This window comes from Sminthopsis crassicaudata, chromosome 3, assembly GCF_048593235.1.
Source record: "Sminthopsis crassicaudata isolate SCR6 chromosome 3, ASM4859323v1, whole genome shotgun sequence".
Taxonomy (NCBI): Eukaryota; Metazoa; Chordata; class Mammalia; order Dasyuromorphia; family Dasyuridae; genus Sminthopsis; species Sminthopsis crassicaudata.
The window spans coordinates 382,519,472-382,542,416 of NC_133619.1; the positions used below are offsets into that span (position 1 = coordinate 382,519,472).

General features: G+C 32.3%; 1 protein-coding gene and 1 pseudogene across 3 annotated transcripts in view; one reads left to right on the forward strand and one right to left on the reverse strand.

Annotated features, from left to right (window-relative positions):
* The window catches only part of LRP1B (LDL receptor related protein 1B), a 2,473,587-nt gene that overhangs the window by 918,945 nt on the left and 1,531,697 nt on the right, over window positions 1-22,945 (reverse strand). For all 3 annotated transcript variants that reach the window (XM_074301983.1, XM_074301982.1, XM_074301981.1), the window contains one exon: window positions 22,741-22,863. In XM_074301983.1, the coding sequence (XP_074158084.1) occupies window positions 22,741-22,863 (123 nt within the window). The remainder of the gene's footprint in view (window positions 1-22,740; window positions 22,864-22,945) is intronic.
* LOC141559679 (protein NipSnap homolog 2 pseudogene) lies at window positions 841-1,651 on the forward strand (annotated as a pseudogene).

The following is a 22,945-nucleotide window of genomic DNA, read 5'->3' on the forward strand; positions in this document are numbered from 1 at the left end:
AGGGAACCATGAGAAGGGCCATTTTTCCAAACATATGCTAATACAGTTATTGTCCAATTAGCCTTACATGCTCAGTTGTCTTCTTCGAGCACACCTTTTAAGAGTTTCAGCCCTTTATACTATGTTTTCCAGCAAAGTCTTTAAAAATAAAATAAAAAAACAAAACAAAACAAAGGAATATGGAAAATAAAAGCAAAGCCAAAAATCTAAATTGTTTCAACAATAATCAAAAGCAAAAGGCACATCAGGAGATAAAGCAATACACAAATAATAAAGCAAACCCACAAATAAGAAGGATGTGAAAATTCTGAAATTTTCTATAAATGTTGTGGCTTTGAATAGTTTCAGCAATACAGCAACATAAGATAGATAAATTTTACAAAACTATTATGATAAAGTATAGAATATATATATATATACATATATATATATATATATATATATATATATATATATATATATATATATATATATGCAAAATGATTGAAACTCTCACTTTCTTACAAAATTGGATAGTGACAGGATAAAGCAAAACTCAGGGTTTTGGGTTTTTTTTTTTTTTTTTTTTTTTGCTTTTTTTGTTTTTGTTTTTGTTTTTTTTTTTCAAATAGTTCACAGTGGTATATAAATAATGAGGAACACACTATACAGTTTCTTGTCTACGCACGAGTCTGATATCATCCTTGTTCAAATAAGACTTTATATACCTATTATTAGAAGGTAATAATAGCAGCAATTCCTTTAAACATAAATCAATTACATCTTTTTGCATTTTATATAAAACATTCGTGGTTTGTTAATTTTTCCAAAATTGAAGATGCAGAGCTAGTGCTGGGAGCCATGGAAGACCCCTTCCCCCCCTTCCCTTTCCCTCTTCCCCCTCTCCCAGGCCTATGGTTGGCCCTCAAGGACATGACAACCTCTACTAACAGATATTGTGAAGATAGTAGGTTAAAATCTTTTTTTTTTTTTTTCCTGAAAGTTGACCCAAGAAAAGATGCTCACTCCAATCTCCTAGCCAAAAAGGAAACTAGCATTTTGTACAAAACAGTTTCACAATGTGAAGCCGAAATGCCTGGAAGCAAGCAACAAAATTTGTCTAGAGGTGCTGACAAAGATTCAAGAAGAAAAACACTATCCTTGAAGCTTAGTAAGGTCTTGGAATACCCATTCTACTTCTGGCCATAGGAGGGAGGCTACCCAGCCCTCAGTGAGGTCACAAATAAGCTCAGAGAAAATAAGAAATTTTTGGTTTTCCGGAAGGAAAGAGGCAACATGCTGCTTTCTCCAAAGGACCAGCTGCTGTTAGAGTAGAGTTTTGAGAGTGAACTTGTCTCCAGATCAGTATGTGAATTCAGGTCTTACCAACTTAGACCAGGAACAATGATTGAATGGAGCAACAATTGGACTCATGCAATTCATTTTAGACAAGACAATGAGGAAGCAGTTGGAGGATTTTTGCTCTTAGATTGGGCAGTTATATATGGTACAGCATCTTTAGGCTTACAAAGACCTGCAGTCCATGGAAGACACCTGGAATGCAGCATGGTATAAAACTGGTTGGGAAGAATGAGTATATTATACAGTTCCCCTAATTCAGGAAATGGAGTCAAGTATCATGATATCCTTGAAGATTTCACCTCTCAAGTAAAGTTAGAATTAATTGTCATGTAGTTACATAGATTTCAGTGACAAGTATTTGTCTTTAATTAATTTTATGTTATATACGGTGAGAAAGAAACATTGAAATATAAAACTGCTGGTATGTAGTTTATTAGAGATACCACTTTTGTTTAAATTTTAAATGTTATAATATAACATATAAAAGTTAATTCCAAAAGAAAATTGGTTCATTCTAACAATACTAAGTGGTCTTTTGTAAAATATTGTTTTGATCCAATGTACCTTACCCAAGCTCAGTGGGGAGAAGAGGAAACAGACTATAATTTGAATCATTTTGTAATAGGAGCCCAATCATGAAAGCAATTTATTCATATTTATTTATGATAAGCAAATCTACTGAAGAATTTGGTTTAGATTAATTTCCTTCCTGTTGCAGGAAGAGCTTTGGATTCTTAGTCATTCACTCCTAATTCTAGTATGGTTACTCCAGCAGTTTTTCTGATAATTGAAATAGGAGCAAACCATGAAGGTGTGTACCTCAGCCCCTTAAAATGTTCTAATCTATTCTCTGTAACCAGTTGTGAATCCTAGGAGACTATGACATGGCCAGTCTCATAGTGGCTGAACTGTACACTTTGCAAGAATTCAGTTTTGATAATGCATTACAAGAATGTTTATATGAAAAAAAAATCACTGCATTGAACCTCTTTTTTGGACTGCATGATCTCTAGTGTTGAAATAAACACTTTGAAGAGCATTGATTTAAAAAAAAACAAAACACTTTTCTATAATGAAATGCATAGCATTGGGAAAAGAGGTTTTATTTTACAATCACATGTGACCTCAGATGCATTTTCTGAGTCAATATTTTAATAAACATACAATAGATAATTTCTGAGGCCATGTGAAGGTGGTGCATGTTAAGACATTAAGATTGGCATACAGCAGAGTACTCTGTCCAGTTCTGTCTGATTTCATTTTTGAATATAGTGTGGCAATTTTGTTCATGTCTGTAATAATGTGGAACTCCTATTTAAAAGAACATTTTGTCTGACCCCAGAGTTAAAAAATTGCTGTGTGAAAAACAGTGTATATGAATCTCTTCCCTGATGCCCAACTTGTACATGTCAATTCTTTTCCCCAAAAGCATATAAAGTTAATAAAATCCACTTAATTTAAAACTTTTTTTCCCAAAATTTGGAAACAAAAGAGAACAATATATTGGCTGAGGAGCAATAAAGTGTATGTAGGAAAAAATCAAAGGAGATAATAACAATTTGTTTTCAATTGCATAGTTATTGAACAAGCTGTCTGAAAAGTCCTTAAAGTAATACTGTCTTGGTTGATTACTATAAAGCCTTTAACTTAATTTTGCTCTCATGGCATCTTACTACTCTATGAATATATGAAATGTACTCAAATATAGTGAGAACCCTAAAATATTTTAATAATTTATGAAGAATAGCTCTTTATTTAAAAGCAACAAAAATTGTGAAGAATATTTAAGATAAAATAGGCTAGTGTTCAGAATCAGTTTAAGTCTCTCTATTTCAGTTATTCCAAAATAAATACAAATTTCCCAAATAAATACAATGGAATAAATATATATACAAATAGATATATATGTATATACACATAGATATGTATATAGCTTATATGTATATGTGTATGCATATATGCATATACTTAGCTGAGGAAACAAAAATCAAATGGTTAAGAAAATGAAATATAGATAATTTCCATTATTGTATCTGCTATTAGAGTTGTACCAAGGATGCTTTAAAGAACAGAAAATAACTTTATACCACTTGAGTACTTTTATTCAATTATATAAAGCAATTATGTATTTCAATTTTTTGGAATAATATGAAGAACATCATATATAAATGCATAACAGAAGCATAGTTATTATCACTCTTTTGAAAAAAAAGGAAATTGAGGCAGACAAAGAGATAAATAATATAAAGAGCAAATTTCTGAGGCCAAATTTGAACTTAGAGCTTCCTAACTCTGAGTTTCTATTCATTCCCTCACTTTATTGTTGTTGTTCATTTCTTCCTGTCTGACTCCTCAAGAGCCCAAGGACAATACCATCTATGAATTTTTCTTGGCAAAGATACCGAAGTAGTTTACCATTTCCCTTTCCAGAGAATCAAGAGAAACAGATTAAATGATTTTCACAGGGTCACACAACTAGTGAATCCTTAGACTGGATTTGAACTCCTGACTCCTAGCCCACCAATCCATCCACTTAGTTATCTAGCTGTCTCCTGGATAAATAGAGGGTAAGTGGTTTGCCCAGACTCACACAAGTAGTACATGTCTAAGATCTGATTTTAATTCAGATGTTCCTTACTCTCGGTCCAGTGATGTATCCCAATTCATCTAGCAGCATCACTTACCTCTCTCTATGAATCCCATCGTAAAAATGAAAATGAGTTATAAAGATGATATCAAGATAATTACCCATTTTAGGACCACTTAGCTCTAGATAATATAAAAACACAGGAGGAATGAAAAATAATAACAGTATTATTATAGTACTAATAATACTATAATATTAATATTAATAATAGCAGGATACCAACATTTCCTAGGATTGTTTATTTGAGTATGTCAAAGAAGACAAGAACAATATAGATGAACAGCAACAACAACTGATCGTATTTATATAGCACCTTAAAAGTCACAAAATGCTTTTCTTAAACTAACTCTTTTAGGGAAACAGTATAGGTCTTGTTGGCCCCATTTTACAGATGAAAACTTTGAGAAGCAATGTTGTTTGCCAGTGGTCATGCAGTTTGTAAGGGTCAGAAGCAAGAGATGAAAATGGAAAGAATGCTGACTCTGGAGTCAGATGACCTGAGTTCCAAGCCTGCCCCATTTATTATATTTGTATAAATAATTTTATGCATCCCTTAATCTCAATAGACCTCATTTTTCTATTCTGTCCAGTGAAAAGATTAGACTAGACTGCCATTTCTTTCTAGCTCTAGAGCTGTTATTGTAGCATCTTTATGACTCTTAAGGACAGAACTCATTCCACTCTACCACTCAGCTCCCCAAATATAATTAAACATCTTCTAATAAATTACCAAAGGATCTATAAATAGTATACAAGATGTGATTATTTAAAGTCATGTGGAGAATAAGCTAATAGCCCTTTTGTTCATTGACCTGAATACAGTTGTATTGCTCTTTAGTACCTTGTGTCTCAGGATAGATTCTTATATCCTTTATTAGAATCCAATATGAAGATTTTTACACACTAGGGGTGGAGTAGCTCCAACTTTTCATTTACTTTTAGCAGGAATAGAAGAAGAGCTAAAGGAAAATATGGAGCTATAGTTTATTGTAGGCCTTAATATAAACTCTTTTCCCTAGGAAGACACTGTGAAAAATGATGCTATGAGTTTGGGTTTTTCTTTCGTTCATCATAGCAGGATGACCTTTCATTAGATAGAGTGGTCTTCCGAGCAGCCAACCTAAGTGGTACATAATCTTTTGTGAATTCCTTCTCACAGAAAGCCATAAATATTCATCTGGATAGGACTCTTAAACTTTTTACTGCCTTAAACTTTTTACTACGTATTAGATTACATATATCCTAGAACATAAGGCTTGTCACAGCAGAACAGATAAATGACCCAACTATTCTGGTGCACTGTCTGTGACAAGGGCATATATTTGGTGTTTTAGAAGGTGAAAGAGGTCTCAGTTTGCTGTGAAGAGGTAATTGTGCAACACTTTACCTTGCATAGAGGTAACACACTGAACCAATTATATACATAGAAATCATTTTTTTTTAGTGTGATGCATATGAGGAAACTGTCTGGAATCCCAGGCTATAAGGAAAGAATTCATGCCTTCTCCAGACTAAATGGCTTCCATTCTCTCCCAAATTTGACTTATTCAATTAAATTAATATGGTTCTATACATTTGAATTTTGTAGGTTGTGATTATTCCTGAAATGTCATTCTGGGAAAAAATAAAAACAAACAAACAACAAAAAAAAAACAAAACAAAACAAACAAAAAAAAACAATCCATGTGCTAAGCTATGGCATACTAGAATTAAGATATTCCATATATTAATATAATGTTGATGGTCATGGTAGTGAATACTACTAGTAGTAAGTTCACTAAATTGGTAGAAACTTAGCTTTAAGTGATTTAAAAACATCTGGCTAAATATATAGTTAGCAGAACATTTCTCAGTGGTTCGCCCAATTACGGATTGGTTTTTGTAGTGTGAAATGATGAAAAGTAAAGATTTCAATGTTACTCTTTCATTCTAGATCCATTTTAAGAAGGATGCCTGCACTAACCATGTGTTCATTTTCATTTATTTTAAATAAATTAATTATTTTTAATCACTCTGGGATTTGTGTGTGTGTGTATAAAATCCCAGAGTGATTAAAAAAAATAATCCATTTAAAATAAATAGAAAATAGAAAAAGAAAAAAAAAAGAGAAAAATACTCCAATGTGCACAGCAGAATATAAGGGAGTATTTAAAATGTGAATACATAGATTTCCATTTCATAGAAGCCTATGTAATAAATATTACTTATTGTGTTCAGAGCTATCTATCTTTGCTTTCTTATAGGTTTTCTTTTGTTCTCTCTTGTGAATTTTTAATTTATTCTTTTTTCCCCTTTTCCCCACTCTACCTTCCCTAAGAAGGATATAATTAAATGAATTTATGTACACACATAGAGACATACATATATACATATACAAACATGTAGCTGGATATCTATAATCATTTACAATATACACATATATACTCATATGTATTTATGGAAAACCATATTATGCTTCATTTTCTGTTTCTCTAAAGTTGGATATCATCATCTTTCATAAGTCCAAGTTTTTCAGTATTTTTCTAAATCCATCAATTTTTCATTTCTTACAGCACTACAATATTTCAACCTTATACTTGGTTATTTTAAATAGTCTAAAACAATATTGATTAATATGGCTGACATATAGTGTAGTTCCTTATTTTTTCTCTTTTCATTAAAACTATTTTAATTTTAATTTTGTCTGAGCTCAATGGTAACTACCCTTGTTTTTTTTTTTTTTTTATAAATTCTATTCCTGATCATCGTTATTATTGTTATTGTATCTCTTATTTCCTATACCTGCTAAATTTTCTGATTTACTTCTACTCACTTCCTTGACTTGCTAATATTTAGCCTCCCCCTACACCCAGGATCTCTCATAATTATCTCTCATCCTGTTTCTTTCTCTTTATCCTATGCCTTTTAATCTACTTTCTTCCATTCATGCTAATCTATACATTTTTCTATATTCTCCTTACCCTATTCTCTGCTCCTTTTATTTCTTTATGAATTTAGAAGAATTGTATACCCAATTACTAATGATACTCTTAGACATGTGGCTTACATTTCCACATATAAAACATAAATAATTTGTCCTTATTGAGTTACTTGAAAATAATTTTTGATATTTTCCTTACATTTCTATTTGGTCTTATGTGGAAAATTTTCAATTAATGTCAGCTCTTTTTGCAAACATATCTTGAAAGTATGGCAATTCATTGAATATTCATTTAGGATTATGCTTAATTTTTCTAAGTATAATATCTTGAGTAAAACTAGGGCAACTCGTAATTCTTTTATTCTTCAGTGTATAATATTCCAAAAAAAATGTGTTTCTTTAATGTAGCTGCTGCTACATCTTTATGATTCTAATAATGGTTCCTTCATATTTAATTTTTTTTCTTGTTAAATTTTCTTTTGATCTGGAGGTTTTTATTATTTAGCTATGGAGGTTTTCCTTGTAGGTTCTCTTTCAGGTAGTGATTAGTGGATATTTTCTATTTTTATTTTCCCCTCTTGTTCTAACACTTCAGGACAATTTTCTTGTATTGTTATATTAAGATTCTTTTTTATATCATAGCTCTTAGGTAGTCCAATTAATTTTATGTTTTCTCTTCTTGATCTGTTCTCCAGATCAATTGTTTTTCTTATGAGATGTCTTATATCTTTCTTTAATTTTTAATTTTTTATATTTTGTTTTATTATTTATTGATTTCTTATAACTTCACTGACTCCCCTTTGCCCAATTCTAGTTTTGAAGGAGTGTTTTTCTTCCTTAACATTCTGGATCTCCTTTTCTAGTTTGTTGACTTTTTTTTTTAAATAACCCTTTTGAGTTTTATTTGGATTGTTCCTATTTTTAAATTTTTTCCTAATCTCTTTCATTTGATTTTTAAAAGTTCTTTTTTTTTTTGAGTTCTTCTATTGGTTCTTTTTGGGCAGGTGACTAATGTTACTCTTTGGGGTATGAGAGGCTTTTATTTGTTTTAATATCCACCTCTGGAGAAGAACCCCAGTCATTTTATAGTAACTTTTTTTTGGTTGAGTTCTTTCTTCTTTGCTTGCTCATTTTATATCTATCTATCCTAGGTATATTATATATTTGACCTGGAATCCAAAATCAAGAACTCCACCCTTCTGTAAATGTTTGCAGCCAACAGCATCCCATCTCCTCTACTTCTGCCTTCACCAAGACTGTATTTGTTTCTTCTCTCCCAGGGCTTCATTTCAGCAGCATAGCTGGGTCTTGCATTCCTTATCAGCAGAAACCTCCTCAATATTTCTTGACTCAGATGTTGGATTTCTCATCCAGTTCAGAAAGTAAAAAAAAAAAATATTGTGTCTGGGATCAAACTTACCTCCCAACCTCAGCGATTCTACTAAAAAGCTATTAGAAATAATCTACAACTTTAGCAAAGTTGCAAGATACAAAATAAATCCACATAAATCATCAGCATTTTTATACATCACTAACAAAATCCAACAGTAAGAGATACAAAGAGAAATTCCATTTAAAATAACTGTTGATAGTATAAAATATTTGGGAATCTATCTGCCAAGGGAAAGTCAGGAACTATATGAGCAAAACTACAAAACACTTTCCACACAAGTAAAGTCCGATCTAAACAATTGGAAAACTATTTAGTGCTCCTGGATAGGTTGAGAGAACATAATCAAGATGAAAATACTACCTAAACTAATCTATTTATTTAGTGCTATACCAATCAGATTCCCAAGAAACTATTTTAATGACCTAGAAAAAAATAACAAAATTCATCTGGAAGAACAAAAGCTCAAGAATTTCAGGGGAACTAATGGAAAAATAAATCAAATGAAGGTGGCCTAGCTGTACCTGATCTAAAACTATATTATAAAGCAGCAGTCACCAAAACCATTTGGTATTGGCTAAAAAATAGACCAGTTGATCAGTGGAATAGGTTAGGTTCACAGGACCAAATAGTCAATAACTATAGCAATTTAGTGTTTGACAAACCCAAAGACTCCAGCCTTTGGGGTAAGAATTCATTATTTGACAAAAATCGCTGGGAGAATTGGAAATTAGTAAGGCAGAAACTAGGCATTGACCCATCTTTAACACCGTACACCAAGATAAGATCAATAGGTTCATGATCTAGGCATAAAGAATGAGATTATAAATATATTAGAAGAACATAGGATAGTTTACCTCTAAGACCTATGGAGGAGGAAAGAATTTGTGATCAAAGAAGAACTAGAAATCATTATTGATCACAAAAAAGAAATATTTGATTATATTAAAAAGCTTTTGTGCCAATAAAACAAATGCAGACAGAATTAAAAGGGAAGCAATAAATTGGAAAAACATTTTTACAGCTAAAGATTCTAATAAAGGCCTCATATCCAAAATATATAGAGAATGGACTCTAATAATTTATAAGAAATCAAGCCATTCTTAAATTCATATATGGTTAAAGGATATGAATAGACAATTTTCAGATGATGAAATAGAAACTATTTCTAGTCATATGAAAAGGTGTTCCAAATCAGAATTGATCAGAGAAATGCAAATTAAGACAACTCTGAGATACCATTACATACCTGTCAGATTGGCTAAGATGACAGGAAAAGATAATGATGAATGTTGGAATTAGATGCGTTGTTGGGGGAGTTGTGAACATATCCAACCATTCTAGAGAGCAATTTGGAACTATACTAGAAAAGTTATCAAACTATGCATACTCTTTGATCCAGCAGTGTTCCTACTGTGCTTATATCCCAAAGAGATATTTAAAAAGGGAAAGGGACCTGTATGTGCAAAAATGTTTGTGGCAGCCCTTTTTGTAGTGGCAAGAAACTGGAAATTGAATGGATGTCCATCAATTGGAGAATGGCTGAATAAATTATGGTATATGAATGTTATGGAATATTATTGTTCTATAAGAAACGACTAGCAGGATGAATACAGAGAGGATTGGAGAGACGTACATGAACTGATGCTAAGTGAAATGAGCAGAACCAGGAGATCAATATATACTTCAACAATAATATTATATAATGATCAGTTCTGATGGACATGGCTCTTTGTAACAATGATAGGATCCAAATCAGTTCCAATTGATCTGTAATGAACAGAACCAGCTACATCAAGAGAAAGAACACTGGGAAATGAGTATGGAGCACAACATAGCATTTCCATTCTTTCTGTTATGTTTGCTTTCATTTTTTGTTTTTTCTTCTCAGATTATTTTTACATTCTTTGTAAATGCAATCTTTCTTGTGCAACAAGATAACTATATACATATGTATACTTATATTGTATTTAACATATACTTTAACATATTTAACACGTATGGGTCTACCTGCCACCTAGGAAAGGGGGTAGAAGAAAGGAGGGGAAAAGTTGAAACAGAAATTTTTGCAAGGATCAAAGTTGAAAAATTACCCATGCATATGTTTTGTATATAAAAAGCTATAATAAAAATAAACAAATAAAAATTACCTCCTAACCCAGCTAGCCGCAGGCTTGCTGATTATTGTTTCACAGTAACTAGCCTGGAAGTGTTTATACTTCACAAGGACATCTTCTGGTGGGTTTCTTTCTTTGGATCTTCTAAGACTGTCACAAGAGGATCACTGTTTTGCCTTAAATCTTATTTGCTTTTATCATTATATGTTTTCTCTGAGGCACTCTTTTGTCTTGTTTGTGGGATAAATCAGGAGAGCTTAAAATTTTCTGTTCTACTTTTCCATCTTTCCAGAATCCTCTCTCAGAGAGATTAAAAGAAAAAGTATAACCATATAGTTTGGTCACTTGGCTATTGTTGCCAAATTTCCTCTCTCCCTTCTATAATGTAGACTACAAGATCTAAATCTAACTGGTATAAAATAGAAAGACTGATGAAAAAGTGACCATTTGAAATGCCTACTTTATTAAGAAAAGAATGTGGTGGTGATAGGTTGTAGTACTTGTCACTCTTTTATTTATTCTTTTCCAAGGAAACAAAGACAATATTTCACAAGAACATTGTGCATAAGGGAAATAGTTAAATAAGAGAAAATAAGAGAAATAAGGGAAAAGTTAAAATGGTGAAGAGGAAGACAATATACTTCAAAATTTCTCAAACTGCACCAAATATCAAACCTTTTTTTTATGTGCAGTGGTAAAACCTGAGATACATCAATATGTTAAAAATTTAAGACACCATTTTTTCCCTTTGTGTGAATGACAGAAAGGAAGCTGGAGGGAAATATGTAGTGAGCTTTAGTAATGTATTCACTGCATTGCCTGTGAGTACAATATTCTTTCATTCTCACTGACCAGAAGCACTGCCAAACAAACCAGAAACAGGCTCCTCCGAGGGGCTTGATGCAAATGCTGACCAAAACAAATTGGTTACTACAAAGAAAAAATACTATCCCAAATGGATGTAGGAAAATTAGAGTTATAAATAAGAGTAAACCAGTTTACATCCTTTTTACAATGCTTACTGAAATGAATCAGTAACCCACATATGCTCACCTCTTTATATTTTCATAGAACTGATCTTATTTTATTTATATATATAATAAATATTGGAATCAAGTGATCTGAGAAAAATTATGAAACTTTCACTGTCTATAATAATACATGCAAATTTATAACAAATTACATATCTCCTAAGAAATGCTTTAAGACAAACAATGATTGTCTAGAGCTTCTTTAACTACTAGTCAAAGGTTACTTCTAAATGTATTTATACCAAGATGTTCAATGATAACATGGGCAATTCAGAGGTAAATAATACATATATTCCTATGTGTATGCATGTGTGTGTGTGTGTGTGTGTTAAAACTGTCAATCTAAATTTTTCCAAGTTTCAACTAGAAGGCTGTGCTAAGTGAGAATTCCATATAAGAAATTTATGACTGTGGATTCCAAGAAACCAGTTAACATGTTTCATTTTGCTTTATTTAGCAGGCATGGCAGGGGAGCAACCAATATCAAGTAGACAACCAGAGGCAAGATGAAAAAACAAAATTATTCTGGCAGTCATCACTGGGCAAGATGCAGTCAGAATCATCAGACTTCTAATTGATAAGCCATGTGGAGGAATGAAGATGAAAGGAAAATATATGAGGCTACACTTAGTCAAATATGGGCTCCAGGACAAATCATGCTTTTTGTATCCATGCTCATCTGCTTAAACCACCAAGAAATGGTTTTATATGGGTAGAATCTGGTTTAAAAAAGAAAAAAAAAGTACATCAAGGGCTACTCTGAATATAAACTAAAAGCATAAACTTTAGGAACTGCTGAAAAGGAAGACAAGAAGTTCAAGAAAGATTAGTTACTCAATGCAATTGGGTTTTCATTTCATTTAAAAAAAATAAGGGATTGAACAAATCTTAAAGGTAATCTCTAATATTCTATGATGCTAAGATTCTGATATTGTTTGTCCAGAGAAGAATAAAAGTGAATAATCAATCAATACATTTCTTGTGATAAAAAAGTTTATTAGAAAGGTAAGAAAAAGAAGGAATGTTTTTGCATCCCACTAATTTCAATACTTGTTTGGATGCATAATCCTACTGTTGTGATTGCTCCTTCCATCAGTACAAATTATAAGTAAATTTTTTCATGCCTTTTAATAAATGCTCCATAGAATATTTAGCTAATTAACTTACTCTGGTTCATATATTCATACATGTAGAGATGAAGGGATCATGATGATTTTCTAGTCCAACTCCTAATTAAGAAACTGAAAGGGAAAGAATTACTCAGAGTGACTGAGGTACTAAAGTAACTGACTGGCTTCAGCATAGATTCAAATTCCAAACCATTACTCTTGCCACTAAGTCACTGACATTTCAATATCCCAACAGAACTAAAATAGCTTTCATGCTGCCTTTTATCCTTACTACATAACTTCTTCATGCTTCTTAATCAGTTTTAAAGTTTTTCATGCTACTATGCTCATGTAAACAATTATTAGAAATATGTCACACCCTATTTATACCACAGAATCATAGGATGTCAGTCAGAGAGCACTTTGGAGATGCTATGTCCTTCAACATAAACCATGTGATAAATGGTCATTCAATCTTTATTTGAAAATCTCTAATGAAGCAGAGCCTACTAGCTCTTGAGGAAGACTATTCTACTTTTCTAATTTTGGGAAGTATTTTTTCATATCAAATTTAAATGTCCACATAATTTTATCCAAATGACCTCAGATTTTTCTTTCTAAGACCAAAAAGAATAAATCTGATTTTTCTTCCAAATAATGACTGTGCAAATAATTAAAAACATCTATCATGTCCCAGTCACATCTTTATTCTATAAGCAAAACATCTTTACTTCTTTCAAATGATCCCATGGTCCCAAGGTCCTGCTATATCCTATTTGTTCTAAAGAATTATTTGCACAGTTATTATCTATAATAGTAACAGTTGTTAATTTCTGTTGCTTCTAACCTGTCTTGGACTCTTTCAGCTCCTTTAGAGTTTGAATATTCCTCACATAATCATGGGATGATATCTTGACTTGGCTGTGAATTAGATTTAAATGAGGCAGAATTACACAAAGTCATCAGTTTCACTCTTCCAAATTCATCAAAACCCAGTGGTAGACCAATAGTTAAGATGACTTGGATTCCCATTGGCCTAGGCTACAATGGATAACCATGGTGCCTTCAATGTCTGACTAAGTTCTAAAATCACCAAAGTGTCTGCTTCAGCTGCATTTGTGCCATAGGAATGAATCATTATCTTCCCATTCCACTGGAAGAAGTCTTCTTAGGGTAGACATCCTTCCCACTTTACTACTGGGTTTGAATCCTGCTAGTTTCTCTCAACCTGGTTTATATAGTCTGTCAAAATGATTTCAGTGTTCTATGGCTACTGCACATGCTACAGCTTCTAGGAGTCACTGGCATGACTACAACCAAGTTACAGGATCTATTCAGTAATATTTCCTTATTATTAAAACTGGAATAATGCTCTTTCCAGTTCAAAGTCTCTGAAATTATGTCATGCTTTTGTCTTCATCCTTTCTTTAGTTTTTTTTTGAACTTTTAAAATTTATTTACTTTAAATACCCATAGCTTTATCAATCATGTTGATAGAGAAAAATCAGAACAAAAGGAAAAAAAAACATAGGGGAGCAAAAAGAAAACAAAAAAGAAGTGAACATAACATGTGTTGATTTACATTCAATCTCCATAGTTCTATTGCTGAATGCAAATGGAATTTTCTGTCTAAATTCTACTGGGATTGCTTTGGATCACCGAAATACTGAGAAGAACCAGGTCTTTCGTCACACATTTGCACATCGCATATTCTTCTTGTTATTGTGTACAATGTATGCCTGGTTCTGCTTGTTTTGTTCAGCATCAGTTCATATAAAGCTTTCCAGGCTTTTCTAAAATGAACTTGTTTATCATTTTTTATAGAATAAAAATATTCCATTATCTTCATATACCATAACCTATTCAGTCATTCCCCAAATGATGGTCATCTACATATTTTCAAACTCTTTGCTACCACAAAAAGAGCTGTTACAAACATTTTTGCACATCTGGGTCATTTCCCCTCCTTTATGATTTCCTTGGAGTACAGAACCAGTAGTACTACTGGTTCAAAGCGTATGCACAGTTTGATAGCCCTTTGCCCATAGTTCCAGAATACTCTCCAGAATTGTAGGATCATTTCACAACTTCACCAACAATGCATTAGGATCCCAGTTTTCCCAATTCCCTCCAACATTTATCATATCTTTTCTGTCATCTAATCAATCTAAGAATGTGAGATGATACTTCATAATTGTTTTAATTTGTATTTCTCTAATCAATAGTGATTTAGAGAATTTTTCATATAACTATAGATGGCTTTAATTTCTTCATCTGAAAATTGTCTGTTCATATCTTTTGATCATTTATCAATTGGGGAATAGCTTGTATTCTTATAAATTTGACACAATTGCTTATATATTTTAGAAATAAGATCTTTATCAGAAATACTTGGGTATAAAGATTCTTTTCCCAGTTTTGTACTTCTCTTTTAATTTTTTATTATGTTGGTTTTGTTTGTGGAAACCCTTTTTAATTTATTGTAATCAAAGTTGTCCATTTTGCCTTTCATATTCTCTTGTTCTTCTTTGGTCATAAATTCTTCCCTTCTCCAAAGATCTCTTAGGTAAAATATCTCTTGTTCTCCTCATTTGTTTACTGGTATCATCCTTTATGCCCAAATCAAGAACTCATTTTGACCTTATTTTGGTATAGATGAGATGCAGGTCTATGCTAAGTTTCTGATATATTATTTTCCAATTTTCCTAGCAATTTTTGTCAAATACTGAGTTCTTATCTATCCCAGAAACTGGAGTTTGAGGATTTATCAAATAATAGATTGCTATAGGGCTTGATTATTGTGTTGTAAGTATCTAATCTATTCCATTATGCACCATTCTATTTCTTAGCCAGTACCAGATGGTTGAAATGACTGTTGCTTTATAATATATTTTTAGGTTTCATACTGCTAAATCATGATCCTTTGTATTTTTTTTTAATTTCCTTGATGTTTATGACTTTTGGTTCTTTCAGATGAATTTTACTATCATTTTTTTCTAGTTTTATAAAATAACCTTTTTGTAGTTGATTGGTATGGCATTGAAAAAGTAGACCAATTTAGGCAGAATTGTCATTTTTATTATATTAGTTCACCCTACCTATGAGCAATTGATATTTTTTAGTTTTTAGATCTGACTTTATTTGTGTGAGCAGTGTTTTAGAACTGTGTTCACATACTTCTTGGGTTTATCTTGGCAGGTAGACCCCCAAGTATTTTCTTTTGTCTACAGTAATTTAAATGGAGCTATCTTTTGCTGATGTGCTTTGTCAGTAATATATAAAAATGCTAATGATTTCCATGGGTTTATTTTATGTCATGCAACTTTGCTAAAGTTGTGATTTATTTCCACTAGGCCTTTGGATGATTTTCTAGGATTCTATACCATCATATCATCTGCAAAGAATAATAGTTGTATTTCCTTATTGACTATTTTAATTCCTTTAATTTCTTTTTCTTTTCTTATTGTTAAAGCCAATGTTTCTAGTACAATGTTTAATAATAATGGTGATAATAGGCACCCTTATTTCACCCCGATCTTATAAGGAATACATTCAGTTTCTCTCCATTGCAAATAATGCTTGCTGCAGGTTTATTATTTTTAGGAAAACTCCCTTTAATCCTATGCTCTTTAGAGTTTTTAATGGGAATAGGTGCTTTATTTTGTTAAAAGATTTTTCTGCATCTATTGATATTATCATATGATTTCTGTTGGTTTTGTTAATGATATGGTTGATTATGGTAATAATTTTCTTGATATTGAACCAGCCCTGCATTCCTGGTATAAATCCCATTTGATCATAGTGTATTGTCATGATGACAAATTGCTATAATCTCTTTATTAATATTTTATTTAAAATTTTGCATCAATATTCATTAGAGAGATTGGTAAGTAATTTCTTTCTCTGTTTTGGCTCTTCCTGGTTTAGCTATCAATACTATATTTGTGTTACAGAAAAAAATTTGGCAGGACTCCTTATCTATTTTACCTATTTTCCCAAATAGTTTGCATAGGATTGGAATTAATTGTTCTTTAAATGTTGATAGAATTCATTTATGAATACATCTAGCCTTGGAGATTGAAAGTTCATTAATGACTTGTTCAATTTCTTCTCAAATGGTACTATTGAAGTAATTTATTTCCTCTTTTCTTAATCTGGGCAATTTATATTTTTCTAAATGTTCATCCATTTTGGGTAGATTGTCTTATTTGCTGCCACGGAGAGTGCCAACATATTTTAGGATTCTGTTTTTTAATTCACTTTGCTACTTGCTTCTGTCTTATGGGAGAATGCATCCTATTCATATTCACGGTTATAATTACCAGCTTTGTATTTCTCCCCCATTCTATATTCACCCTTTATATACTTTAATTCTTTCTTTCTTTCTCCCCTGTCCTTAGTAGTTTTTTAACTCACCCCAGGCATTATCTTCTAACATCCCTTCCTCATTTTCATATCATTTTCCCCTAATGTTTCTCCCCTCCATTCTATCCTGCCGTTCCCTTTCCTTTCTTCTTTCTCCTCCTACTTCTTTATAGTGTTAGGAAAATTTCTATACCCAAGTGAATGATTAAGTAATTCCCTATTAGAGTCAGAACTGATAAGGACAAGCTTCACACAATGCTCATCCCCTCATTTTTTTTCCTCCATTATAATAGGTTTTTTGTCCCTCTTTATTTGATTTAATTCATCTCATTATACCTCTCCTTTCCTCTTTTTTTCTAGTACAGAACATTTTTCACCCATTAATATCTTTTTCTTTATTATCATGACATCACAGTCCATTCGCAACCAAATCCTCAGCCCAAATGATGCCCCAGTTACAGATACAGTTCTTATTTATTATTTATTACAGACATTATTTGCCCATCTATAGATATAAGCATTTTAACTTTTAAATATATATGTGTATATATGTGTGTGTGTGTGTGTGTGTGTGTGTGTGTGTTGTGGGTATGTGTGTATATATATATATATATATATATACATACATATATATATTTTTTCCCCCTCTTTACCTTTCTATGCTTCTCTTGAGTCCTATGTTTACAGATTAAATTTTCTGTTTAGTTCTGTTTTTTTCAATAAAAAGGAATAAAATTCTCTTACTTCACTGAACATCTATACCTCCCCTGAAAGATGATGCTGAGTCTTGGTGAACAGATAATTCTTGTTTTTAACTCCAAGTTCTTTGCTTTCTGAAAAAATGGTATTTCAGGCCCTCTGATCCTTTATTGTAGAAGCTGCTAGATCTAAGATAAATTTTTCTGTGCTCCTTGATATTTTAATTGTTCTGGTAGCTTGCAGTAGTTCTTTCCTTGAGATTGTGGTTCTGGAGTTTTGCCACAGTGCCTTTTGGGATTTTCCTTGTGGAATATCTTTCTGAAGGTAATCAATTGATTGCTTTCTCTAATCATTTTTTTCCTTACTTTTCCAAGCTATTAACTCTCTTGCACACCTCTCATTTCTTTTCTCATTTTTTCTAATTCTCTTATTTGCCTTTTAAAGTTTTTTTATGGGCTCTTCTAAAAAGCCTCTCTGCCCTTGAAACCAATTCATATTATTCTTTGAGATTTCTTTTATGTACATTCTGTCTTCATCTAAATTGGTGTTTTGATGTGCCCTGTCACCATAGTAGCTTTCTCTGGTCAAGGTTCTTTTCTGTTTCTTGCTCATTTTCTTTTCCTTTCTGGTATTTCCTCTCTCTCTCTTTTTTTTTTTTTTTTAAACTTTTAAGGCTGAGTTCTGCCCCTGGGCTAAAGGGGCGCTGTCCCAAGCTTCCTGTGCAGCTCTGACCTTGGTTGTGAACACAGCGCCTCCTTGTGTTTGCAGGGAGTAGCTTTGCCAGGTTTCCCAGAGTTTCCTCCTGAGTTGGGACTGGAGGCTGCTTCCCTGCTATGCTCCTCTGCTGAGCCAGAACCTCAGCCTTCATTGTTGATTTGCTGAGAAAGACCCTCTCACAGCTTTCCCAGATTCCATCTGAGTTGTGCTGAACACCCTTTTCTCCCCAATAAGACTGACCTTTCTTGAAGTCCTTCCAGTCTATTTTGAGCCGGTGAGACATTTCATTCCGTCAGACTTTGTTTTTTAACTGGGAGAGCTTAAGAAGCTTTCTGGTTTTACTCTCTGCTTTAGTCTTTCTAATCTCAGTTTTTGAGATTAAGAACTATTTCCCTTTTGTCATTCTATCCTGAAAACTTAGCACAATGCCAGGCAGTTAGGTCTTGTGTGTAATTGATCATAACATTTTAATTAGTAATTTTGTCCTCCAGCTAATGCATTATAAGAATATTCCCAAAACAAATATCACAAAAGGTGAAATCTATTCAACATTTTAAAACTGATTCAGAAAAGTTGTGATAGCCTCCTCAATGGCTGTGCTTGCTTTCAAATGCAATAATATCATTCCTTCTGTAACATAAATCCATAATCTTAAATTTCTTCATGATGCATTTTGTGTCTGCTTTGATACAGAACAGCTCAGCACTTGCAATTGTCTTTCTCCTCTACCTGAAGGGCAGAGCAATAGAATAATAGAATTCATAAAACTTTCTATTATGTAGAGAAGTCTCTGAATTTCTAGACAACTTTTCTTTTCCATCAACAACCCTGCGTGATATCAGCTTCAGAAACATTATACTCAACCTTTCCAGTCCCTTTGGACTTCCTTTTCCCTCTTTTGCATCTTTTATTTACCTATTAAATTTTAAGCTTCTTGAAAGCAAAGCATGTCTTTCTTTTCTTTTTTTTTTATTTTTTTATTTTTTTTAATTTATATGCCTAATGCTCAGCTCAGTTCTTGGCACATAGGTGATTAATAAATGTTTATTGACTATTATTTACTGATGGGGAGGAGATCCTTGAGTATTAATCCCCTTGAATAGAAACACTACAACAACTTGGAGTCCTGAATAAGAATGCTACTATTTGGAGAAGTAAAACAGAGAGACTCATAAGAGATGTGATCACAAAATGATATAAAAGTACTTGGTGATTGTGTCCTATTTTAGTAGTTTTTCTTAACTAGGTGCTATACACAGTTGGTTTTATCTGCTTCAGTAATATAAGTATTCTAAATTTTCTCCCAATCTTAGCATCTTGATAATGTGACTTAACAATACTAATGATCCACTCTTCACGTTTTTTTTTTTTTTTTTTTTTTAACAAATCTGAATTGGTCAATTAATTTTTTTATATCCATATAGTTCTTTTCAACTAATCTTCTCAGTTCTCTTTCAAATAAATCAACAAGCAATTATTATTTGCTTACAACATCCCAGATATTGGGAATACAAAGAATGAATGAGAAAGTTCTTTCCCTAAGATAGATTCCATTCATTTCACTAGAGAAATAAAACATGAGCGCAGTTGAGTAAATTAAAGTAAAAATTGCATGCAAAACAAGGGTAGCCAGGTAATGCAGAGGATAGAGAACCTGACCTGGAGTCAGGAAGAATTGAGTTCAAATCTGGCCTCAAAAACTTTGCAGCTGTGTAATCTTGGAAAGGCACTAAACTTACCTTAGTTCCTCATATGTAAAGTGAATTGGAGAAGGAAATGATAAATCCTTCCAGTATCTTTGCCAAGAAAACCCCAAATAGACTTATAGTCAGATGCAATTGAAACGATTGAAGAACAACAATATTCAAAATAAAGAGGAAGAAATTGACACAGAAAATAATTGGAGCTAAATAAGGAAAAGCCTCTCTAAAGAAAGAACATGTGAATTCAACCTTGAAGGGACTAGGATTTCAGGAAATAGAGGGGAAAAAGGGAGAATATTCCAAGTGTGTGTAACAATAGCATGTTTAAAGGAATGAAGACATGAAATGGAATTTTTGTTTTTGGAAAAGGGCCACTTGGAAAGGAAAGCAGTAAATGTGAAGGATAATAGTATATGACAAATCTGAAAAAGATAGATTGGGGGTAGATTATAAAGAATTTTAGTACTTTTTATATTGTAACCTAAAGAAATAGGGAGACACTGAACTTTTTGAGTATGGGAGTGACCTACTGAGACCTGAGATTAAGGAATATCAATTTGGTAGAGGAGCAGATAAATAGATTAGAGAAAGAAGAAACTAATGCAGAAAGATCAGTCTAGTCAAGAGTCTATGAGGACCTGAAACAAGGACAGATTGTTACTTGTGATCACCCTGAGTATTGCAAGATAAAATGCTCAATTGTCTTTGAGTTCCTCTAAACAACTTTTGGTGAAGAACCTATGATTTGTCTTTCTGTAACTCGTTTAAGTATTCTGATTTCATTCATATTTTAAAAAAAATCAGTATTGATGTTAGTTTTCTTCAGTAGTGTATTAGCATATTGTTCTTTGGGAGTTACAAGACATACAATAATATCAATAATTAACCAAATGTTTTAGCTGGTTTAAAAACTATGGTATTCTTTACTTTTGTTTTTTATCTCTATACTATCATAACTACTGGAGTTAAAGAAAGGGCTGCAAAAGATTAAGGAGTGCTTTGTAATTCTGTCTATTTCATTGCTTACTCTATATTCTCCCCTCAAAAAAAAAAAAATGATCATCGTTGGTCAGTCTTCTAAAAACTGGCATTTTTGCCCTGAATTGGAAAACTATTCCAGAATTAGGCACATTTTAACTCTCACCAGGTCAGTACTTGAAGCCATTTTATTTTAGCAATCACACTCATTTGAATAAATATTTATCAAGTGCTCTTTACATATAAGTACTAGATATTAGGAAAAAAAAAGACAAAAATGAAACAGCTCTCCTCTTCAAGGAATTTACAAAATCCTAGAGAGATATAACTTTACATAAATAAGTAAATATAAATTAAAAATGAATAGAGAACATATTTTCTCAAAAAAAAAGCAAATCATGGAGATAGAACAAAAACTGAGTTCTGCAAAAATGGGTTCAGAAAGATTAGGGCACTTGAGATGAGCCTTAAAGGAAGATACGAGTTAAGGTAACGGGGAACCAGTTAGTCTTTTGGGCAAGAGTGAAATGATAATATCTGTCTTTTTATCAAGATGAATTGGACATCTGGGTGAATAATTAACTGGAAATAGAGACTAGAATGAAGAAATGGAATCAAGAACTCATCGAAGTAGAATAGGTGAGAGATGTTGGGGGCCAATGTTGGGGACCTATATAAGGTGATAGAGAGAAGTTATTGAATGAAAGAAATACAAAACAGGAAATCAAAAACCCCAGGGTCAACTCTGAATAACCTTTATTTCACTATGAGGTATTGGTGGGAGAGTCCTAGAAAGATCTGACCACAGTCAATTATTTCATTCTGTAAATCCATAAATTTCCTCAAGTTCAAATCTGGCCTCAGACATCTACTTGCTGTCTTACTTTTAATTTTGTTTGTCTCAGTTTGACAGCAAATTTTAAGGAGCACTAGAGCTTAGATTTTGCTTCTGACAGCGCTAACAAAAATGTAAAAAAAAATTAATTATTTGGAATTATCTTTTAAGAACAACTACAATTTTACTTATCTTATGAATAGTTTTCTTAAGGATTTTTAGAGTCCACTTTTATCTTTAAAAACCTTAAGAACTATCATCTCCTTAATGCTTTTTCTGATCCCTTTTCTGGTAATAGCCTAACTCCCATCTCCCAAACTGACATTATATAATGCACACACAATACACATGTATAGATACATGCACACACATAAAATACTTATTTATGTATGTGTTGAATTAGTCCAGTGGAATTCAAACTCTGTGAAGGAATAATCTGTTTCAGTTTATATGTTTTTATATCTGTGCCTAGAACCATGCCTTGTACAAAACAGATATTTGTTGTTGGACCAGCTGACTACAAATATTAAATAACATGACAGTAATATGAAAGAAAATATTTTATAAGAAAATATGCAAGAAAACTTACCCTGTAGCATACCAGAATCTATTCAAGGTCCTGTTTTACCCCCAGACATAAATTTATGTACATTGTACTTGTATGTTACACATAATTACTAATTTGATGTAATAATTTACACCTTTTTCTTACCTTTCAGAACAATTTATATACTTGCACTTAATTGAGTTAAATGATAAGTTCCTCCATAGCAATGAACTTCCTTGATCCTCTGGATTTACATTTACATTTCATTTTTATTCACTCCTTTCTGTTCTCTCTTTTTCATAATGGCACATACTCCAGCTTTTACAAGAAAGAAAACTTACATGTACATGTGGTTCCATTCTCATCGAGAAGATGATTATCTGCACAAGCACAAACTCGACCTCCAGGAATGGCTAAGCAAAGTGTTCCACAGCCACCATTATTTACTCGACAGGCATTATTACCTTTAAAGGAAAGGTCAAGAAAAGCATTTAAAAATCTGCAAAGCCAAGCCAAACAATATGTTTTTAGCCTCTGCTCACGAAT